This window comes from Saccopteryx leptura, chromosome X (genome assembly GCF_036850995.1).
Source record: "Saccopteryx leptura isolate mSacLep1 chromosome X, mSacLep1_pri_phased_curated, whole genome shotgun sequence".
Taxonomy (NCBI): domain Eukaryota; kingdom Metazoa; phylum Chordata; class Mammalia; order Chiroptera; family Emballonuridae; genus Saccopteryx; species Saccopteryx leptura.
The window spans coordinates 14,181,442-14,203,000 of NC_089516.1; the positions used below are offsets into that span (position 1 = coordinate 14,181,442).

Consider the following 21,559-nt stretch of genomic DNA (forward strand, 5'->3'; position numbering starts at 1 on the left):
TGAGAAGATATATTGTATGGGAAGGACATCATTACCATTTTAGATCCTCTCAGCCATTCTATGACCTTAACACTTTCCTATATCCTTCTTCACCCTTTTTTTTCCTTTTAGGGATGAAAAAGGAAACCTTCCTTGTGAAGACCTCAGAGGACATATGGTGGGCAAGCCAGTGCATAAGGGATCTGAATCACCAAATTCATTTCTGGATCAGGAATATCGAAAGAGATTTAATATTGTCGAGGAAGATACTGTCTTGTATTGCTATGAATACGAAAAAGGGAGATCAAGCAGTCAAGGAAGACGAGAAAGTACCCCGACTTATGGTAAGAGTTCTTAAGTTGACATAAGAACATGTTTGGAATGAGAATCTCAGGGTTTTTTTCCATAGGCTTTTGACTTATGAAAATCACTTGATAATTTCTGTATTTTGTAATTGATGTGTATCTATCATGTGCTTCTAAGTGAAATCTCAACAATGTGAGGCATGCCATTAAAAATGATTCTTAATTTTCCAAAAGTAAGCAAAAACAGTAGGGTAGTATTTTTAGCTCATTAATGATGTATGGAAACCTTTCTGCATTACATGTACTTTTAATCTTTGTGTGTCACATGTTGTCAAGTTGGAATAACTCAAGGTTTTTGTTTCCATTTTCTAAAATGAAAGCTGTTAGCATTATTTATTTTGAGAATTATCTCCTAGTTCCTCAGGGATTAAAAAAAAATCTTTAAATGGACTTTTCTGGGGAAATTCTCATCCCCATATTTGTGTTTTTTTAGGAAGCTGCAAAACTTGAGTAGAAGTGGGTTTTAAATAGGAAGGACATACTGTATTTAAAGCAAAGATGGGCCTAGAATGATCATATCCCTAGGGTTTTATTATCTTTGACTCCTATTTTTCTATGCATGATCAAGAAAGGAACTCAGTCACAAACACTTAAATTCATATAGTGTATCTGAAATATTGGTAGAGCAAGTTGCCTAAAGTTAAAGTAGTGAATAAAGCCTCTCGTCTTGTTGCAAGAATGAATGGATTTAATTGGAAGTCTATGCTACTCCAGTTCCAGTTTTCAAACCAATCATTTTTAGTGACGAACGTACACTTGGGGAAGAACAGGATCCTTGCTGATTGGTACAGACTTGATCATTGGGAACTGAGCAGAAGGAAAGTTGTTTTTAACATTCTCTTTCTACCTGTCCCCTTTACTTGTTCACCATGACCAAATGCCTTCCTCCTGTGGTCCTAATAGATTGGTCTTTACTTACCTTAGTGCACATGCCTTATTCTCTTACAGCTTTTTGGTAATAATTATGTATGAAAAGTTGTGTTCAAAATGATTCTGAAGAATAGGAACCTTGCTAATCTTCCTTTGTGTTATTCTGTGAACAAGTGCTTTTTATCATAAGAATAAGCAATGATGTTTTCTAGTGGAGCTCCTCAATTACACTTCTCTGGTGGGACTGTTTTGAACTGTCATAATTTGAACATATTTGCAGCTTGGCTTTTCCCCCCCTTCTTTTCAGTACAGAAGCCTACCATCTTCATCATCCCTAACCCTGCCCCATCACATAAGATTTTTTTTATTTTTATTCATTCATTCTCCAAGTGCTTATTGAATACCTATTATTAGATAGTCAGCAATATATATATCAACTCTCCTTTCTTTATGTCCCAGAATTTTTTGGCTATTTTCTACTTATGTTGAAGAAGATAAGAATGTTTAATTTAAGAGGAAATTTTAGTCAGCAATAAACACTGATGGCTTTATTAAAATATATATTAGTCCCTTCAGGCCACAGTTTAAACAAATCATATCTCTCCCAATAAAATAGAATACTACTTAAATTTTAAAAAATAAAGATATCGTAAAGACATTTCATATATTTTTGTAAACAAGTTAGGAGAAAAGAAGTGTGTATGTGTGTATATATATTATGAAAGAGGGATAAGGAATTGAACAAAAGAACAGTTCTTTTACTTTTGATCCTGAAAGGTTTTTTGTTTGTTTTTTACCTTTTGTACATGAAATATAATCTGGTCCTTTAGTTAAGATACTTATAGATATGTCAGTGGAGATTCCCTGGCACAGCCTGAAGGTCATTTGGATAACTAGCAGTTTAATGTATTTGCCTTTTAAAAAATCAGATCTTAAGTAATAGAACTTACCTGTCACATACATGAATTAGTAGCCATAATTTTCCCCCAGATTAGCTCATTTGTTAATTTATTCAGCTAATATTTGTTGTGCACATAAAGTCAGCCAGGCAGGCACTGGGGATGCAAAAGTGAATAAAACATAAGTCTTCCCTGGAAGGCTATCATAACCCAGAGAGAAGAAAAAAATAGAGATACATTGCAGTCACTTTAGGTGAGTAGGAATGTGCGAACAAGGTTCTGCAGTAGCCCAAGAGCCAAAGCTGGGAAATCTCATAAATAGCAGTGACATTTATGCTGAGTTTTAAATGACGAATAGTCATCATCCAGGGTTTCTAAATGGCAATTATTCCCACCAGATACCTGGCACCCTCTCAAACCTAGGTCTGCTATCTAAGGGTTCATACAAATGTCTCAACCTGGACCCTAAAGCCCCCAATAGAAATTACTTCAAACCTTCATAAGCAGTAATTGATGATGACTTTTTAACCTATAAAGCAGTCCCATTACATGGACCCCAAGTGTAACAATTTTCTCTTGGATTCAAAAATAATAAAAATGAAAATACATAATCCTGCTGAAATATATTGCAAAAAAAACCTAAAGTACAAAATGGTTCACAATTGATACTTTTTGGAAATGACAGTACTTTAATGTGTCAGCACTTGTGTGATACCTAAAAATGCAGTATATATATAAATACTTTAGTTCTTTCTACAGTGTTCAACTTAGATCTTGGTCATAAATACTCTTATCACGAAGTATGTGAACTTAGTCATCAGTATTCTCCTATTTACCGTATTTCCCCATGTATAAGACACACCTTTTTTCAAAAATTTTGGGATCTAAAAACTGGGTGTGTTTTATACAGTGGTTGTAGATTTTAGTTGCATTTCCTGCTTTTTTGCACTTGTTTTGTGCTCATTGTTGAAGACAGTGATTCGTTATCAGATACAGATGAAGACAAGCTAATGGATGGGAGTTTTGACAGTGATGAGGAGTTCTATGAATTTTATAATGACTAAAACTTGAGTTCAATAACTATGTAATACATTTTTTTTCAAATTTCTGGCCCCCAAATTAAGGTGCATCTTATACATGAGAGCGTCTTATACATGGGGAAATATGGTAACTTTCCATATTACTCAAAGAGGTTTATAGTTAAGATTATGAGTCTAGCCTGACCAGGCAGTGGCGCAGTGGATGGAGTGTCAGACTGGGATGCAGAGGACCCAGATTTGAAGCCCTGAGGTCTCCAGTTTGAACGCAGGCTCAGCTGGCTTGAGCTAGGACTCACCAGCTTGAGCATGGAGCCACTGGCTTGAGCATGGGATCATAGACATGACTCTATGGTCACTGGCTTGAGCCCAAAGGTTGTTGGCTTGAAGTCCAAGATAACTGGATTGAGCCCAAGATCACTGACTTGAGCAAAGGGTCACTCACTCTACTGTAGCCTCTCCCCCCCATCAAGGCATAGATGAGAAAGTGATCAATGAACAGCTAAGGTGCCACAGTGAAGAATGGATGCTTCTCCTCTCTCTCCCTTCCTGTTTTTCTGTCCCTGTCTGTCCCTCTCCTTGTCTCTCTCTCTGTTTCTGTCACACACAAAAAGAAACTTGAATGTGACAATAAAAAAGGGAAATGATAGCATTAAATCACTTTAACTATAGTATTTGATCTCATCTGCTTATGTTTCAAAGGCAAAGGTTCAAATTTCATGAGATCTCTTGTTTGGCAACTTCTCAATATGGTAATATTTCACACCAGCTTTCCCTGTTCTCTGGGAAGGTACTCCTTTGCTTGCTGTACACAATCAAAGCACATTTCTATGCACAGGAACCTGCTATACATAGACATAGTTGGCAGAGTCCCTTTGTGGCCAAGAGTAGTCATGTTTTGTAAGAATACAAGGAAAACATATTTTTAGAAATAATATCACAGAATAGTATTGGTTTGAAGGAATTCAGACCTCTTCTGTTTTATTGAAAATCCAAGACCTCACAAAAAGCACTTGAATACACACAAAACCAGTGTTTTCAAAATACTCCTCATAATATTATCTGTGCATATTGTGTATTGAGAAAAATTAATTTCTGTAATATCATACCTGAACATTTTCTACTCAAAAACCAAGTACTATGTATCTTCTTTCCACATGAATAGCAAATGACTTACAGCATATGGAGGGTTTATGGACAATGACAGTGTAAATTGAGTTTTATGAATGTGAAGTGAGAATAATGTCTGTAGGTTGCAGGTTCTATTATCATACTTCAACACCTCCTTTCTCTTAGTCTTATGACTTTATTCTATCTTTTTGGCTGTTAAATTATAATTAATAGCATTATTTCAAACATTTCTTAAAGTATTAAGTATATATAATACATTCACACTTATTGATTTTTAAATACAAGCCTGCTTTCTTTCCTATGAATTTTGAATATAAATTACCCTGTTTATCAGGTAAAAGTTCAGCTGTCATTTATCTGTTATGCTGGAGAGAAAAGAAAATAGGATTCTAACCACAAAAAAATTTCTGTGTTCATATAAAATATATCACTTTGAAAGCAGAATGAACCATAAAAATATAAATTAGTGAATCAAAAATGCAGAAATATGAGATATATACTCTACTTAAAGAAATTCTATTCCTTTGGATTTATCTAATATATTTAATAAAGACTGAACCATAAAAATATAAATTAGCGAATCAAAAATGCAGAAATATGAGATATATACTCTACTTACAGAAATTGTATTCCTTTGGATTTATCTAATATTTTTAATAAAGACTGCATATTGGTCAGAGTAATAAAATAATTTTGAATGTGAAGCTGATGATAAGGGACCATATATTTGATGGAAAAGTAGTTCAGCAATATTTTGGCATAGAAATAGAAAATAGTCTGTTCCTAATGTAAAAATTAGAGTAATCACCTAGGGAAGACTCTTAATTTGTGTAATTTTACTGATAGAAATAGCAGAGCATGAGTTTTGAGGTCATATAGACTTGAATTTGGTGTCACAGGTTGGCCTTTAATAACTGGTTGACCTTGAACTTAAGCCTTAACCTCATTCTGTTTTTGTTTCTTTATCTGTAAAATGGGATAACATTTTTATAAGAATTAAATGAGATATAATGTATGTCAAATACTTAGCACTGTTCTTGCCTTATAGAAAGTGCTCAAGAAATGCTGCCTAAATGGCATAAAAAATTACTGCTTAAATGTAAAGGAAATGTCCCTAAGATTAGCAAATGCTGATGAATTAAATTAACACTTTTTTATTTCCTATGGAGGGGCTTAATAAACGGAAAAAGAGCTGCAAGTTCTTCCTCAATTTGGCCCCTCTACCTACTCAATAACTAGCCATTCAAATTATATCATTTAAAAGAAACATTAATAGAGTTTTTCCTTTTCTTTGGTTTGGTTTTTAAAAATAGAAAGAGCATCCAAATAGCTAATAACACTAGAAACTGCCCTGAAACTTGTTGTTTTTTTATTTAAGTTCAATTATGGAAATTTATAGCTCATGCTGGCCAGAAGAGCCTTGTTATAACCTTGTAGCATCAGAATTCTGAAAAGAATTCAGACCCTACATGTTGTTGAGGTTTAAGATTAATTGCTAAAAGATAGATGGAGAGAGAATAACTTATAAGTAAAATAGTTGGATTCTTTTAAAGAAGTGAAACCTGGCAAGAAGAGCTCACCCTGAAAGAAATGGAAGATACTAGATAATGGGTAAACAGTAAGATTAGAAAAAAAAAGAAGCTTTCATAAAGTTTCAGAGTATTAATATGTAGAAAAAATGGAAAGATTAACAAACCAAATCGGTACTTAGAAAAAAGATGGGAAAGTCAAAAGTGGAAATAGTCTTACTCAGTGATTTCCAACTGGGGTCAGGATTGCCCCCCTCAGAACACATTTGGCAATTTCAAAGGGCATTTATAGTTGTCATAACTGAGGGTGGGGTGCTACGGGCATCTAGGGGAGAGGTTCAGGATGTCATTTATATATCCTACAATGCTCAATTAAAAACAAACACACCAGGGCACACAGGAGAAGCGCCCATTTGCTTCTCCACCCCTCCGCCGCGCCTTCCTCTCTGTCTCTCTCTTCCCCTCCCACAGCCAAGGCTCCATTGGAGCGGGGATGGCCCGAGCGCTGGGGTTGGCTCTGTGGCCTCTGCCTCAGGCGCTAGAGTGGCTCTGGTCGCAACATGGCGATGCCCAGGATGGGCAGAGCATCGCCCCCTGGTGGGCAGAGCGTCGCCCCATGGTGGGCGTGCCGGGTGGATCCCGGTCGGGTGCATGCGGGAGTCTGTCTGACTGTCTCTCCCTGTTTCCAGCTTCGGAAAAAAAAAAAAAGCAAACACAAAAACGAACAAAAAAGATCCCATCCAAAATGGCAAGTGCTACTGTTGAGAAACCCTAGCTAATTTAAGAAGAATAAACTTCAGGCAAATTGAATATAGAAGCAGATAAATATGACTAGGAAATCAAAGAGCCATTGTATTACACAGGACCAATTGCCCTTTTGTTTTTATTTGAAGAATTTAGGAAGTTACTGCCCTGGAAAGATAGACCAACATTTATTCACATTAACCATATTCTAAGGGCAGAAGTAGTATAAGTTTGTGTGTATCTGGGATGAGCTACCCAGCTCTACAATAGAAAACCTAATTATGACAAACCCTGGAACATGAGGGGGCCCATGGTCCCTAGTTGAAATCAGAATGCATTTTTCCCTATGGAAAAAAAAATGTAATAAATGGGAGCTAGGTAAAATTTAAATGGAGTGGTTAGTGTTAGCTCTCAAATCACAATGTGGTTTAAATAATCCAGCATTTTCCTAAATATGTTCTTCATATTACTAGTTCTGAAAGAATCTTTATGAAAGGAAGAGATTTTGTGGTTAAATCAGATTGAGAAACTGTGCGTATTTTATTCCCCTCTTGGAGATTAACAAGTAACATTAGCATACTAAAGGGTTTTCAAGTCTTGTTGAATTCAGGTTAGTTTATTGTTTCCCAAACGTATTTGTACATTGAATCTTTTTTTGGTTTTGCTCACAAAATATTTATTAACCTTTCAACAGAACTAATGTTTGATGGAATATATTTTGGAAAATGCTGAGACTCTGGCAGCTCCTTTTAAAGACCCATATACCAGTGATAAATTTTCTTTGTATTTCAAGTTCCAAACAACTGACTTACAAATAAGCATTTGGAAAACCAGAAGGTTTATCTTAAATTGAAGCCTGCCCCAACAGACGGCTTGTTGAATGTCATCTTCATTTTTATCTTGCAGAAAAGCCATTTTCTAGAGTAAATATTATTCGTGATAAAAATCCCAACTCAAGTAATTCATCCTAACTGAAGGATTCCTGCATAGTGTTCTGTACTCCAGGTTCCTGTAGAATCACTGGTATCACTGGGACAATGTGCTAGCAATCACAGAAGAAATAAATCCCTGAGGAGGATAGGGAGTGTCAAGTGTTATATCCAATCTTATAAAAGAAGAGATGACTGAAAATTGCACACTGATTACCTTAATGACTGAAGACATTAGAGCAACTAATTAAAACAATATACAGCCATTTAAATGTATGGAAATGACAACCTAGCATTGTTTTAGAAGTAACATGCATGTCAAACCAATTTGTTCCATCTTTATGAAGGGATGGACAACAAATAGTTACCTTCACAGTTTATGTTCTAATACTTCATTAGTCTTCAGCTAACTTTCAAGAAATTTTTTTACACAAGTTGCAAACTGACTAGGAGGACACTTAAGAAAAAATAGTAATCATACATGCATCAAATTTTTTTGAATAAAAATTAATTGGATTTTTCTGTAAATGCTATGGTCTTCAAGTCATCACTGAGTGAAAGTAATGTAGTACAAAGAGCACTGGGATAGGAAAACATGGGCTGACTCCAATACTGATTATCAGTGAAATCCTGAGAAATTAACTTTGGTGTGTCTTAAGGTTTTTCATCTCTACCTTTCTTGCTAGCTTCACTGATTAGCATGATCTGAATGAGAAAAAATATGTAAAAGGAATTATAAAGTTATTATAAGATGTCACTTTGTTTATTTCAATTGACAGTCTTCAGCTGATGGTCTTAAATCCTTTTCTTTCTTACTTTCCATGAGAAAGGGTTACTGTCTTCAGTATGTTAAGATTTTAAAGACACTGCTTTACTAAGATTTTTTTAAAAAAAAGAGATTGCTTTAATTTGTAGTTATTGAACTTGAAAACAGTATGTTTTCAACCAAATAATACTTAAGTGTCTATGTCTTCTTTCTTGTCCACATCTATTGCTGAGCACAGCAAGGGGCAAAGTACATTAACATTGCTCATTTTATTGCCCACTTAGAGGAGGACCTAGAAATCTTTTGCTACTTAGACAGTATTTAAATCATGTGAATCCTTCCCAGTCCTCCCACACACCTCTATTGTAGAATTATCTTTATGCATACTGGCAGCATTTCAACTAAGAAAAAGCTGTCTTTCCAAACCACAATGTATATTGCAGATTTGTTCTCTTGGTAGAATGTTGACAAAAGATATTTTGGTTCAAAATATAATTAGCCATGGAATCAAATATTAAAAGTTCCATTTATTTGTTTGTTTGTTTGTTTATTTATTTATTTTGAGAGAGAGAGAAAAAAACATCAAGTTGCTCCAGTATGTGCCCTGACCAAGAATCAAACCGACAACCTCCACACTGGAATAACGCTCCAACTTATTTTTGTATTGAATTCATTGGGGTGACATTCATTAATAAAATTATATAGGTTTCAGGTGTACAATTCTATAATACATCATTTGTATATTGTATTGTGTGTTCACCACCCCAAGTCAGGTCTTCTGTCACCACTTATTCCTCCCTATACTATCTGACACCTCCCCCCTCTCTCCTTCCCCTCTGGTAATCACCATGCTGTCTCTGTATCTATGAGGTCTTTTTCTTGTGTGCTTAATCCCCTCACTTTTTCACCCAGTCCCTCAGTCCCCCTTCCCTCTGACAGCTGTCAGTCTACTCTTTATCTGTGAGTCTGTTTCTTTTTTTTTTTTTTAATGGGGCGACATCAATAAATCAGGATACATATATTCAAAGATAACATGTCCAGGTTATCTTGTCATTCAATTATGTTGCATACCCATCACCCAAAGTCAGATTGTCCTCTGTCACCTTCTATCTAGTTTTCTTTGTGCCCCTCCCCCTCCCCTTTCTCTCTCCCTCTCCCCCCTCCCCCCCGTAACCACCACACTCTTATCAATGTCTCTTAGTCTCACTTTTATGTCCCACCTACATATGGAATAATGCAGTTCCTGTTTTTTTCTGATTTACTTATTTCACTTCGTATTATCAAGATCCCACCATTTTGCTGTAAATGATCCGATGTCATCATTTCTTATGGCTGAGTAGTATTCCATAGTGTATATGTGCCACATCTTCTTTATCTAGTCATCTATTGATGGGCTTTTTGGTTGTTTCCATGTCCTGGCCACTGTGAACAATGCTTTTTGTTAGTTTATTTTGTTTGTTAGATTCCACATATGAGTAAAATCATATTGTATATGTCTTTGACTGACTTAATTTCACTTAGCATAATGCTCTCCAGGTCCATATGATTTTTGATGCTTTTCAAAATGTTCCTGTTACTCCCCATTAAAGTCTGGATCACTTATAGGAAAATACACAAACAAGTGGTAGCTGTTTTAAAAATATGGCCATAAAGATAAAAAAAAATGCCCATTCTTACTTATTTTATTAATTCAAGATATGTTGCTTTTATCCTTAAAAATGTACTGACTTTCCAGTCAGCTTTATTCCTCTTTCAATGTGTGGTTTTCTACCTTAAATAACCTTGGGATGTTTTCCTAGAAATGCAGTCAACCATCTGAAAGTAATTTTTATGTCTGGAATGTGGGAAGTTTGATGGGTGCATGTGGCATACTTGTAGCTTAACATTCCTTACTATAGTCATTTTCATCAAAATATTGGCTAAATTATTCAGAACAGATGTGTATATGTGTGTGTATGTATTTTTTTTCTTAGACTGTAGAAAACGCTTTTTTTGTCAGCATTAAAGGGTATGTCAGACTTAAATTTTTCTGCAGCCATTTTCAACCTTTGGCAACTGTAAGAGAGAATATTATTTATCAGGTGCTGTTTATCACCCTGAAACTTAATGATTTTACCATGTTTTGGGAGAGAGTTTTTAAAAGGATACAATCAAAAAAGGCACCAAATCAGTAGTATTTCAATAGGCACCCCGGGTAGGTTAATTTTTAGTATATGTGCTGCCGAAGCGAGCACGGTTAATTTTGGAATGTTTATAGGTAAGAGATTAGAAGGCAAGGCATCTACTTCTGACTTCATTACCAAACAGCTTTCTCGGGCTCAGTTTGTTAGAAAAATACAGAGTGTTAGTTAGGTTGACACACTACCTTAGAAGTAAGGGAGGGAGGGAAGGAAGGGGGAAGGAAAGTCAGTAGAAGGAGAACAGAAAATTGACAGGAAGGAAAAAGAAGGAAACTATGAAAATAGAAACTGGCAGTATAGCTTGGACATTTTGGGGTTCAATGTATGAGGAAGGTTCTGTGTTTATTTTCTTAGAGAGTAATCAGTCAAGAAATATTAAGCATTTACTATGTTTAAAACACTATGCTAAGTGCTAAAGACACCATACTAAACAACAGAGAAATTTCTGGAAGGGTAACGAATCAAGCAAATAATGTAATATATACCTTTTTTACTATAACTGGCATGCTATGGAGAAAAACTACAATAGGGACAAATACAGAGAAATCCAACCCAGAATAATAGGTCAAGGAGAGGTTCCCTGAGGAAATGACATTTCTGCTTAGCTCTGAAGGATGCATGTAAATCTAAGAAGAGGAGAGAAAAATCAGGGAAGGACAGTGTCCTGGGTACCAGATTTAAAAACTGTTTGAAGAAGGAAGTAATCCTCTGTGTCAAACCCTGCAGATAAATCAACAAATTCAAGGGTTCTAAGAATTGTCTAGTAGACTTACCAACATGGAGGAGCTAATGACCTTGACAGTAACAGTTTTGATGATGTTGTGGGGGAAAGAATTTCTCTAGAGAAGGTTCAAGGCAGAGGAGGAGATTCCAGATATAAGCAAGATCATACAGAATTTGTCTTTCTGTGTTTGGCTTATTTCACTTACCACAGTATCCTTCAGGGCCCTCCGTGTTGTCACAAATGGCAGGATTTCCTTCTTTTAGGCTGAATATTATCCCATTGTTTACAAATACCACATGTTCTTTATCCATTCATCCATTGTTGGACATTTAGGTTGTCTACATATCTTAGCTATTGTGAATAATGCTACAGTGAACATAGGAATGCAGATGTCTCTTTGAGATACTAATTTTATATCCTTTGGGCATATATCCAAGAAGTAACATTGCTGGGTCATATGGTAGGTCTATATTTAATTTTTTAGGGAACCACCATAATGTTTTTCCTTATATACTTGAAATTTGCTAAGAAACTAAAAATTGTGTTCTTACCACATACATACACGCAAATAAAATAACTATATGAGGTGAAGGATGTATTAATTTGATTGTGGTGATCATTGCACATTGAATCATCACACTGTGTACCTTAAAAATCATGTACATGATTTTACATGACATTTTTGTCAGTCATATCTCAGTAAAGCTAGAAAAATAGGAGGAGAGGGAGGAGACTGAGAATATAAATGAGGCTTTTAAGGTGTTTTTTGTACAGGAGAGCGAAGAAATAAGGTGGTAGTTGAATAGTGGTTTTTGGATAAAGAGAGTTGTTTTTTTTAAAACACAGGGGAAATTACAGCCTGTTTTTATACTAATGGAATCATTGGGTAGAAAGGGAAAAATTGGTGCTGCAGGAGAAAGAAGGGGAGATTACTCAAGACATGCCCTTGAGGAGGTGAGAGGGACTAGGATCCAGTGAGCAATCCAGTGAACAACCCAGTATTTGGGATATCTCTAATGTCTAGCACCCTTCCATTCAAGCACTTAAAAGAAATTGAATGAATACCTGCTCTGGGTCAAAGCCTTCCCCAGGAACATTCATAGCAAAGACATAAGACCTGATTTCTGCCAAAAAGTAAAACCAACTATCAACAGACAGCTACAATACAGTAAGGATCATAAATACCAAGGCACTAGGAAAGAGCTAAGGGAGCTACTATTAATTTATGTATATTTACATAGGAATGAGTCAGATACATTTAACTTCATAAGTCTTTAAAAATACTTTGCATATATTAATAATACTGTACATTTGATTTTAAATCTAACGATAATCCTCTTTTTTCTTTACCAAAAGCACTTCAGCCTCAAACGTTAAAGTTCTTTTTTCCATTTGAACTTTGCTATCTTATGAAATTAAAATGCTACTATTTATATGCAGTGGCAGACATTTTAAGCTACAAAGATCTGTATATTTGGAATGAGAAATAATTTAAGCCATTGTCTGTTTTCCAGTTTGCCAAGGACTGCTACTTATCTCTGAATGTTACTTGTGTTATTACTTCAACTGTTTTGTTTATTTCAGTATTTTATTACATTAAAAACTTGTAAAAAGAGCAATGCTTATAAGCAACATTATTTATTATTACTCAATGCATATGTACTTGAATTTTTTAAAAAATATGTTGATGTGCATTGCTAAATTCATAACTTTCTAACTAGTAAAGGTAAAAACTTGATGTCTTCCAAAAGTACATTTTAATTAGAATTTTTTATCTCAATTCTTTATCTAATTCAATACACTTCTTCCTCAATTTTGTATTACTTCTATTAAAAATTATCCCATAAAAAGTATGTTTTTAAATCTTCTGCAAATTTTGTTTTATGGTTAATGATATAAGCAGACATATCAAAGCTTAAGTACATGGCCTAGTGACTTAGCTCCATGACAGTATCAAAGAAGACAGCCCAAAATACAAATGAATGCCGCGATGTATTTTATATTCTTTATGTGAAGTATGTTTCTTCTTGTTTTTGTGTGCATATTTGACTCCAAACAACCAATCAATTCTTCAAAAAGTATCAAATTAGTGTGTGTGTGTAACATATAGAGCAAGTAACAACAATGGCTTATTTATAGGATATTTCACTTTTCAAAGGTTTTCTTGGTGACAAGTAGAAACAGTATTAGAGCTGTTAACTGCTTCAGTTTCAGTGGTGAAATGGAGTTTATTTTATTTTTTTTTAAAAGCAGATTATGAAGAAAAGTTTCACAATACTGCATGCACAACATTGCAAATCTGGAGGACTGATTCTGCAAAGAAGTTGAATAGACATAATAAAAGGGTACCTTTCCTAAAACCTCTCCCCTCTCCCCATTGAGCAGAATATACTGACCTGCATCAACTCACCCAAATTCCCTTTGTAAAAGTGTAAAGATCTACTCCGTGAGAACTTTGAAATCTTAGGTGATTGTTTATAAGGTTTTTAGCACACCTTGAAAGGAAGCCATTAAATAAACACTGCTTTTTTTGTCTCAATAATTTTATCATGTCTAGCTTATTCTCATATTTTCAAAGAGCTTAGCAAAATATACTAAATAAACTGTATCGATGTATGGAATAAAAAGTCATAAGGTTTACATATTTCCTTAAGAACAGAATTATAAGTCTAACAGAATCTTTTTAAATACATGGACTGGTCAGAGTAATTGATTGTAAATTTAACTGGGCAAGGAAGGAAGTAAAGAAGACATATGGGGACCAAGTGGTATTGGAAGGTGGGAAAATTTGAGATCAAAGGAGGAAGGATCATTGGACTTGGAGTGCTGAAGGGGTATGCTAGAAATACAGAAGGTGGTAGTTGCTAAATGGAATGCTGGGAAGGATTACAGCCTTTGCAGATGCCAAGATTAAGCATATGACTATGGGCATGCATAGAAGAGAAACCGTCACGAATCTGTGAGGCCAGAATATTAGAAACTGAATCTTGAAGTCACCAAGAATTAAGGCAGAAGTGGTATTTGACTACTTGAGTTTGAACCCTGGTACTACACACTTACAAACTGTGTCCTTGGGCAAGTTACATACCTTCTAATAAATGAAGATAATGATAGGGTATTTTTTACAATTATAAGGATTAAACAATTTAGTAATTTTAAAACCCTTAGACAATATGTGACATGGTGGTAAATGATATATGTGTTATGATTGTTATCATGATCATCATAATCATCATCATTACTATTATCCAATCCTGTGTGAGTCTTTGCTTTGCATTTGTTCAAAACTTTTTTAATTAATTAATTTATTTAGACAATTAAATTTAACAAGGTGACATTGGTCAAAACTTATTAAGCAACTATTGCATGCCACACATTGTGCTCGGTATCCTTTTTAAATTTTTGTTTAATTTTTTTAGCTGTTTTTGCTTCAAGATTTCAAGTTGATCAAAAATAATACACTATAGCCTCACCCGAAAGTTATCTTTGAAATATATGCCATGGATTGTGCTTGCTCAAGTAAAATGTTGTTTAGTAAGAATATAGACCCAGAGGGAAATAAGATAGGCCCAGCAGTGAATACCTGAATCTGTAAACTAGAATTACTTATTCACAATAACAATAGAGATGTTCAGGGAAGACCCAGGTATAAGCCTTCAAAGAGAATCTAGGCATATTGCTGAAGCATTGGTGGTATCCAAAATGTATAGTATTCGGAGTTCGGAGGTCAGAGGGCCTGAAGCTGAGAAGATAGCATTGTGGTGTTCCAACATGAAACAATGGGTTAATGTCTTGGCAGGCAGGTTAAAGACAAAGGCTACTGTCTTGGAGATTGACTCTCAAGATATAGACATGTGGGCTCTGGGGAATAAAACAGAGATCCAGTTACTGAAAATGAAGTAAAAATCATTAAAATAATGACTGTCTTTGTAAAGGACCACCCTCAAAGTCTGCAGCTCCTAGGAGAGCAAACCTAGACCGTTCTTTATTATTTACAAAAAGTACTTTATGTTTGAATTATCATCTGGCCCATTGCCACAGGCAGTTTCACCTTCTGGCTCAAAACACACACATTTTTCATCTACACAAATGCCAACCATAACGTTGCATATGAGTGAGTGTGTTTTGCAGACTGTCGCTAAAAATCAGTGTAAGTTTAAGCGGACACGGGGAAGAAAAACAATGTGATGTGAATTTTGTTCTCTGTGTTTAGGCAAGCTACGACCTATTTCTATGCCAGTGGAATATAATTGGGTGGGGGACTATGAAGATCCAAATAAGATGAAGAGAGATAGTAGAAGAGGTAAGTGTTCTAGAATTTCAGTGTAGGCTGGGTTGTTGGAACAAAAAGCAATTTTAAATGTTCTTTAAATAGGATGTTATGGCTTCAGTAGAAAACTTCATTCTGTCATTGACTTATGGTATACCCAAACCAACTCAGACCAACATTTGACCATCTTGATCTGTTACTAAGTAGATATCTTCTCTGAATGTCTTGTAAGGGATTCGGGGTAGATAGGTACAGTGTAAAAATGATTATCTGATTGTTCTTTGAAAGTTAATCTTTGAAAATAAGGTCAGAAGTGTGAAACTGCATAAAAGTTTAGTAAATAGAGTTTGTGATCAGTCCCCATTGGTCCGCAATGCAACCTTAACCACTTTTATTTTAATACAACCTTAAAATGAATAATGAAGCACATTGATGAAAGCTAATGGAAACTGGGCCAGTGACTCTAATGAAAACAATATAGAAATGAAAAAAAACTGCTTTGCTTTTTTTCTCTTCTGTTTGCTGTTCAGGGTTATCTTCTTACTTGGGGGTGGGCTACACTTGAAGTACCTACCAAAAGTAAGTTCTTATGTTCACTTATCCTGCTATTGAGGTGAGCAGTAAAGAGAACAACTGAAAGTCACTTCAAAATGGAATTTGATCAGGTGCAGATATGGTGGGTGTGGGTCATGCTGCTACTTCCACTTTCTGAAATCGAGAGCCATAAAGTTGTAGATGAAAACTAAAACAAATCCAAACAAAGCAAGAAGGATTTATAAAACCCAAGCTCTCTAAGCTTCCATCACAACATGTTGAATGCATTTCTAGCTAATGTACAGAATTCATTTCATGACTGCAGAGATCCACAGGGATCTCTTATCCATAGGGATAAGCTAGCATGAATATCTGCTTCATTAGTCTTCTTAACACTTGTTTTATGGAGCAGGCATTTCTGAAAGTGTTGCTAAATACAGGAACATTGACAGATTCCTGATTCCTTTACATCTATGCATTCATCCCATTTTCTAAACTTTAGTTTCTAACTTCATTTGTTTTATAGAAATAATCAAGGAAAAAATATTTTTAAAAAGAAACACTCATCATATGCCATCTCTGAGTCACTCTTTTGGAACTTTTATGATAGTGACATCTGGTAGTAGGAGGGGGGGGGGGAAGCCTTATGAAGTACTAAGTGCTGGCTATTTGTTTAAGCATAGATTTTATAAACTAAGTTTCCTGACTATTGGTTCATAATTTGAGCTTTAACGTCTCCAAGAATTCCACCTAGCCTGCCATAAGTTGATGTTTGTCATCAACTTTCAGCAGAATTCCCCTGGGGGAGCTTGTTAAGATTTGTATGAGGCATACACCCGGACCTTCTGATTCAGCTTCTGCAGATGATTCTGATATAGTTGTTCCAGAGACAAAGTTGGAGATACAATCCATAGGCTGTCTATTTCTTATTGCCCTGTGATCCCAAACAATTAAGGTCCTCTATATTTCCACTACATAAGTATTTGATAAATTAAATCAAGTTACATTTCTGCAATGAAATCTAATACCACAATTAGTAAAGCATGGTAAATTTGGATTATTTGTATATTTATATTGGTGTATTTATCTCTTTTATATAGAAAACTCTCTACTCCGATACATGAGCAATGAAAAAATTGCTCAAGAAGAATACATGTTTCAGAGAAACAGCAAAAAAGACACAGGGAAGAAGTCTAAAAAGAAGGGTGATAAGAGTAATAGCCCAACCCACTATTCATTGCTACCTAGTATGCAAATGGATACACTGAGACAAGACATCATGGGCACACCTGTGCCAGAGAACACACTGTACCATGTAAGTACAATTTCAGACCCTATAATACAACTTTTATTCAGAGATTCTTTGGGCTAAATTTCAGATTATTTGTTTTTATCCTGTTTCCAGATTTTTCACAGAAATTCCTAAGCTTAGAGTTTATGCCCTTAAAGAAAACACAATGGCTTGTTGATTTGTTCTTCAGTTGATATGTTCAATGAGTTCATATGTGGTAGCAAGTTAGATTTTTAATGAAATAACCTAATATTTCAGAATTGATGGAGAATAATAATTAGCTGATTAGTTGGTAGTGTAATAATACACAGTAAATAAGTAGTTGTAAAATTCACCGTTGAAGATAGAATTTTTAATATATTCATGATTTTATTTAAAAATGATCACCTACTAGACTTAAAGCATAATGCTCAAGGTAAAAATGGCGAGACATAGCACGCCATTATATGGAGAGAAAGACATTCCAAGAGCCTCAGTATAGTTTGACTGCTTCAACGGGTAGGTGCAAGGAGTATAGGAGGAACTTGGGAGAAGGAGGGCCTTAGCCTTCTGGGGAAGTAAAAAAAAAAAAGGCTTTATGATGGAGAGTGTTTGGATTAAGAATGAAAGATGAGTAGAAGTATTTTTTTCTGTGACAGAGACAGAGAGACAGAGAGAGGGACAGATAAGGACAGACAGACAGGAAGGGAGAGAGATGAGAAGCATCAATTCTTTGTTGCAGCACCTTAGTTGTTCACTGATTGCTTTCTCATATGTGCCTTGACCCGGGGGGCTACCAGAGTCAGTGACCCTTTGCTCAAGCCAGTGACCTTGGGCTCAAGCCAGCAACCTTTAGGCCCAAGCCTGCAACCTTGGGGTTTTGAACCTTAGTCCTCCGCGTCCCATACTTGCAACCATACTCGCAAATGACAAAATCCAATGCTCTGTCCACTGTGCCACCACCTGGTCAGGCATGAGTAGCAGCAGTATTGTGAGAAGACATGGAGTTGTGTCACAAATGTGTGAGACTATGGCATATTCTGGAGACTTCACATGGCTAACAATTAGTGGTTGTTAAATATTGAGGGACAGCATGTGAAAGATGGCAGTAGATAGGCCTAGATAATTAGGCAAGCTAAGATTAGGAATTTATGTTAAAGTACTTAGGCTCTTCCTGCAGTGATAAATAGCTGTTGAAGAATTTTGAGCTGGAGGGGGGACTTGCATGATGATAGTGGCCTGTTGACCTCTCAGGGTGCAGAGCAGTGATCAACAGGTATGAGGCCGAAGGCAGTACCATGAAGCCAGGCCAGAGAGTGAGGAGAAGCTAGGACAATGGCAGTGCGGAAGCTAAGGATTTTGCTAACCAGAACATTAAATCACAAAATCAACCCATTATATATCATTTTGGTTAAAAAAGAGTTTGTCATGAAAGTGGAACTCCTTGTTAGGACTCCTTAAAAGCTCCTTATTAGGAGCCCATGAAAAAGCATGGACTACACTTTTTAACTAATTTGAACAGCTGTGCTTAATGCTCAGAGTATCAAAAAATTTTAATCTGTCACTGCTGTAGAAGGTGTAACTTTTAGTATGAAAGATTTAATAACTTCGACTTGAGTTGCTTTTCTGAGTAAATGTTTTAAATCATCTACTTCTTCTATATCTCTCTCAAAACACTAGAGTGTAGAGAAATATTTTCATTTATTTAGGTTGAAGTAGGAGTGTACTTCACACTCCTAAGTGCTCGTTCTCCACCCTCCGCCCTGTCCCCAGTTACATATCCCCAAGACTCTTCCTCTCAAGGAGAAACCTGCTCCATTCAATGGCAAATCACATTATTATTTTTCCATGGGTATTTGCAGTCAGTCGGTCTGAAATGAACACTCTTCACTGTATGAAGGGGACCACTTTTGGTATCACTACTCAGAAATGTTGTCTGAACACTGAACTCCCTCTAAAATCTTGTGTTCCTTTCACAAGTTATAGCCTGAACAACCTCTAAAGATAAGAGCCAGCTGGCCTGTTCAAGAGGGAAGCTGGTACTGAGAGATGGGGCTGGAGAGGGCCACTTAACCCAGAGTGTGGGAACTGCTAACGTTTGGACTTATCCTAAGAGGAGTGGTAAATCATTGAAGGCACTTTTTAACACTCAGCCTGCATCACTCTGTCATGCACATCCAAACAGGAGTAGGCTGTGTTAGGAAGGACAAGAGGGAGATGGGTATTGTGGATTTTTAGTTACTAAATTATGGAAGATAGTGAAAGGTGAATCAAATTGCTAATTAGAAAGATCATGAATATTATCTAGAAGTATGAATGGTTATCACTTCTTAAAGAGCATTATTTAGTTACTTGTATCAAGAACATGGTCTAGTAACTTCACTTCTGCAAGTTTATTCCAGGAAAGAAATCAGAGAGTCTACTTTTGTCTCCTATTTTAATTAATATGTCCTGAATCTGTAGTGTGGTAATTCCCAGATATTTATCTCAACTGATTTTTTTTCTTTTCTTTTTTGTTTTGTCCCCTTTCCTTCCTTCCTTCCTTCCTTCCTTCCTTCCTTCCTTCCTTCCTTCCTTCCTTCCTTCCTTCCTTCCTTCCTTCCTCCCTCCCTCCCTCCCTCCCCTTTTTCCCTCTTCCCCTTCTCCCTACCTTCCTCCCTCCTCTTCTCTCTTCCTTGTCTTTCCCAACTGATTTTTTACAGAGAGACAGCACAGAGTAAGGAATATTGTTAGTGATGGGGGAAGTCCTCTCATGTAATACTGATCCGCTAATCCCAGAGTATTAAGTTGAAGAGAACTATGAAGATTGAGTACTGTGTTTCACAGGCTGCTATTTTTGCTGTGATACTAGCTCCATGTGCTCTGAGTCAAATTCAAGGCTGGATGCTTTCTGACTCTATTCTCTGACTTAGAAGAAGCTAAAGAATAGTTAGCCTCAAAGTTCATGTTAGATGCCTATAACCAGTGTTCAAAAAGGAAACATTCTTTGGCAGGTTTTTTACTAGACTCTCGGTTCCCTTGAGGACTTTACCTTGCACTTGTTTCATACTTCCCCAGTTATCAAGGGAGTTTCCATATTCGTTGTGTCTTTCAAAACTTACAGCAACCATACTTGCAAATGACAAAATTCAAACTGAGAAAGGTTAAGTGATTTACCTAAAGCTGTGTTGCAAAAAAAAAGTCTAAGAGTAATAACTAGCAGCCAATTCACCTACCCCAGAGATCTTTCCACACTCTACCCTGTTACTTTATGCATCATAGGCATTCTAGACACAAAAGAATTTGTGCTTTAGAGACTGAATGAGCGAATTTTGAAAACTGTTTTACTTTAAGAAACATGCCTTCATAGGTTTATTTTAATAACATCTTCAGTACCTGGATTGATTTCCACTGAGATTTCTCTTTTGCTCTGTTACTATTTTTTTATGAAGTTTGGAAAAACAGAGCTGCTCCTGTTATAAAGCACAAGTAGTTATTGAGCATGATCTATTGCTGAGACTAGAGTATTACAGTTAAAATTGCCTGGACCTCAGAGGCAAAACAACCTACACTTAAATGATTGCTTCTTATATTTCATAAGAATTCTTTTTTTTTAGGTGAGAGGAGGGGAAATAGTGAGGCAAACTCCCATGTGCGGTCTGATGGGGATCCACCCTGCAACCCCTTCTGGGGCCAGTGCTCAAGTACCAAGCCATTTTTAGAGCTTGGGGCTGACATGCTCAGGTCAACTAAGCTATCCTCAGTGCCTGAGGCCACGCTTGAACCAATCAAGACACTGGCTGTGGGAGAGGAAGAGAGAAGGGGGAAAGGGAGGGGGAGAAAAGCAGATGGTTGTTTCTTCCTGTGTGCCCTGACTGACCAGGGATTGAACCCAGAATGTCCATATGCTGGGTCCATGCTCTGTCCACTGAGCCACTGGCCAAGGCTAGGAATTCTTGTTTTATTTTTTATTGTTTATGCATGCTTATTTAAAAATAAAAATATTCATTTTTATGTTAAATGCCCTGAAGCACAAGATCAATATCAATATGTAATCCAATCACCTTCATGATGAACAGCTAATCTTCATTCTTACCAATTCAATTATTTCTTTGATACCTCAGCCATTTTTAATAGAATAGAACTTAAGTTGAAGAGAACTATGAAGATTGAGTACTGAGTTTCACGGGCTGCTATTTTTGCTGTGATACTAGCTCCATGTGCTCTGAGTCAAATTCAAAATGAGTTCAAATTTATGAAAATTTAGTTTAACTTAATAGCAGGATGATATTAGCATTAAATTAGCTTAAACAATTTACTAAAGGTGTGTGAATGTGTGTTTGTGAATGAGTG

At 36.1% G+C, this 21,559-nt stretch overlaps 1 protein-coding gene across 4 annotated transcripts in view; it reads left to right on the forward strand.

The window, feature by feature from the left end:
- The window catches only part of CNKSR2 (connector enhancer of kinase suppressor of Ras 2), a 257,028-nt gene that overhangs the window by 156,937 nt on the left and 78,532 nt on the right, over nt 1-21,559 (forward strand). For all 4 annotated transcript variants that reach the window (XM_066357908.1, XM_066357911.1, XM_066357912.1 and 1 more), the window contains 3 exons: nt 112-323; nt 15,367-15,456; nt 17,058-17,272. In XM_066357908.1, coding sequence (XP_066214005.1) covers nt 112-323; nt 15,367-15,456; nt 17,058-17,272 — 517 coding nt within the window. The remainder of the gene's footprint in view (nt 1-111; nt 324-15,366; nt 15,457-17,057; nt 17,273-21,559) is intronic.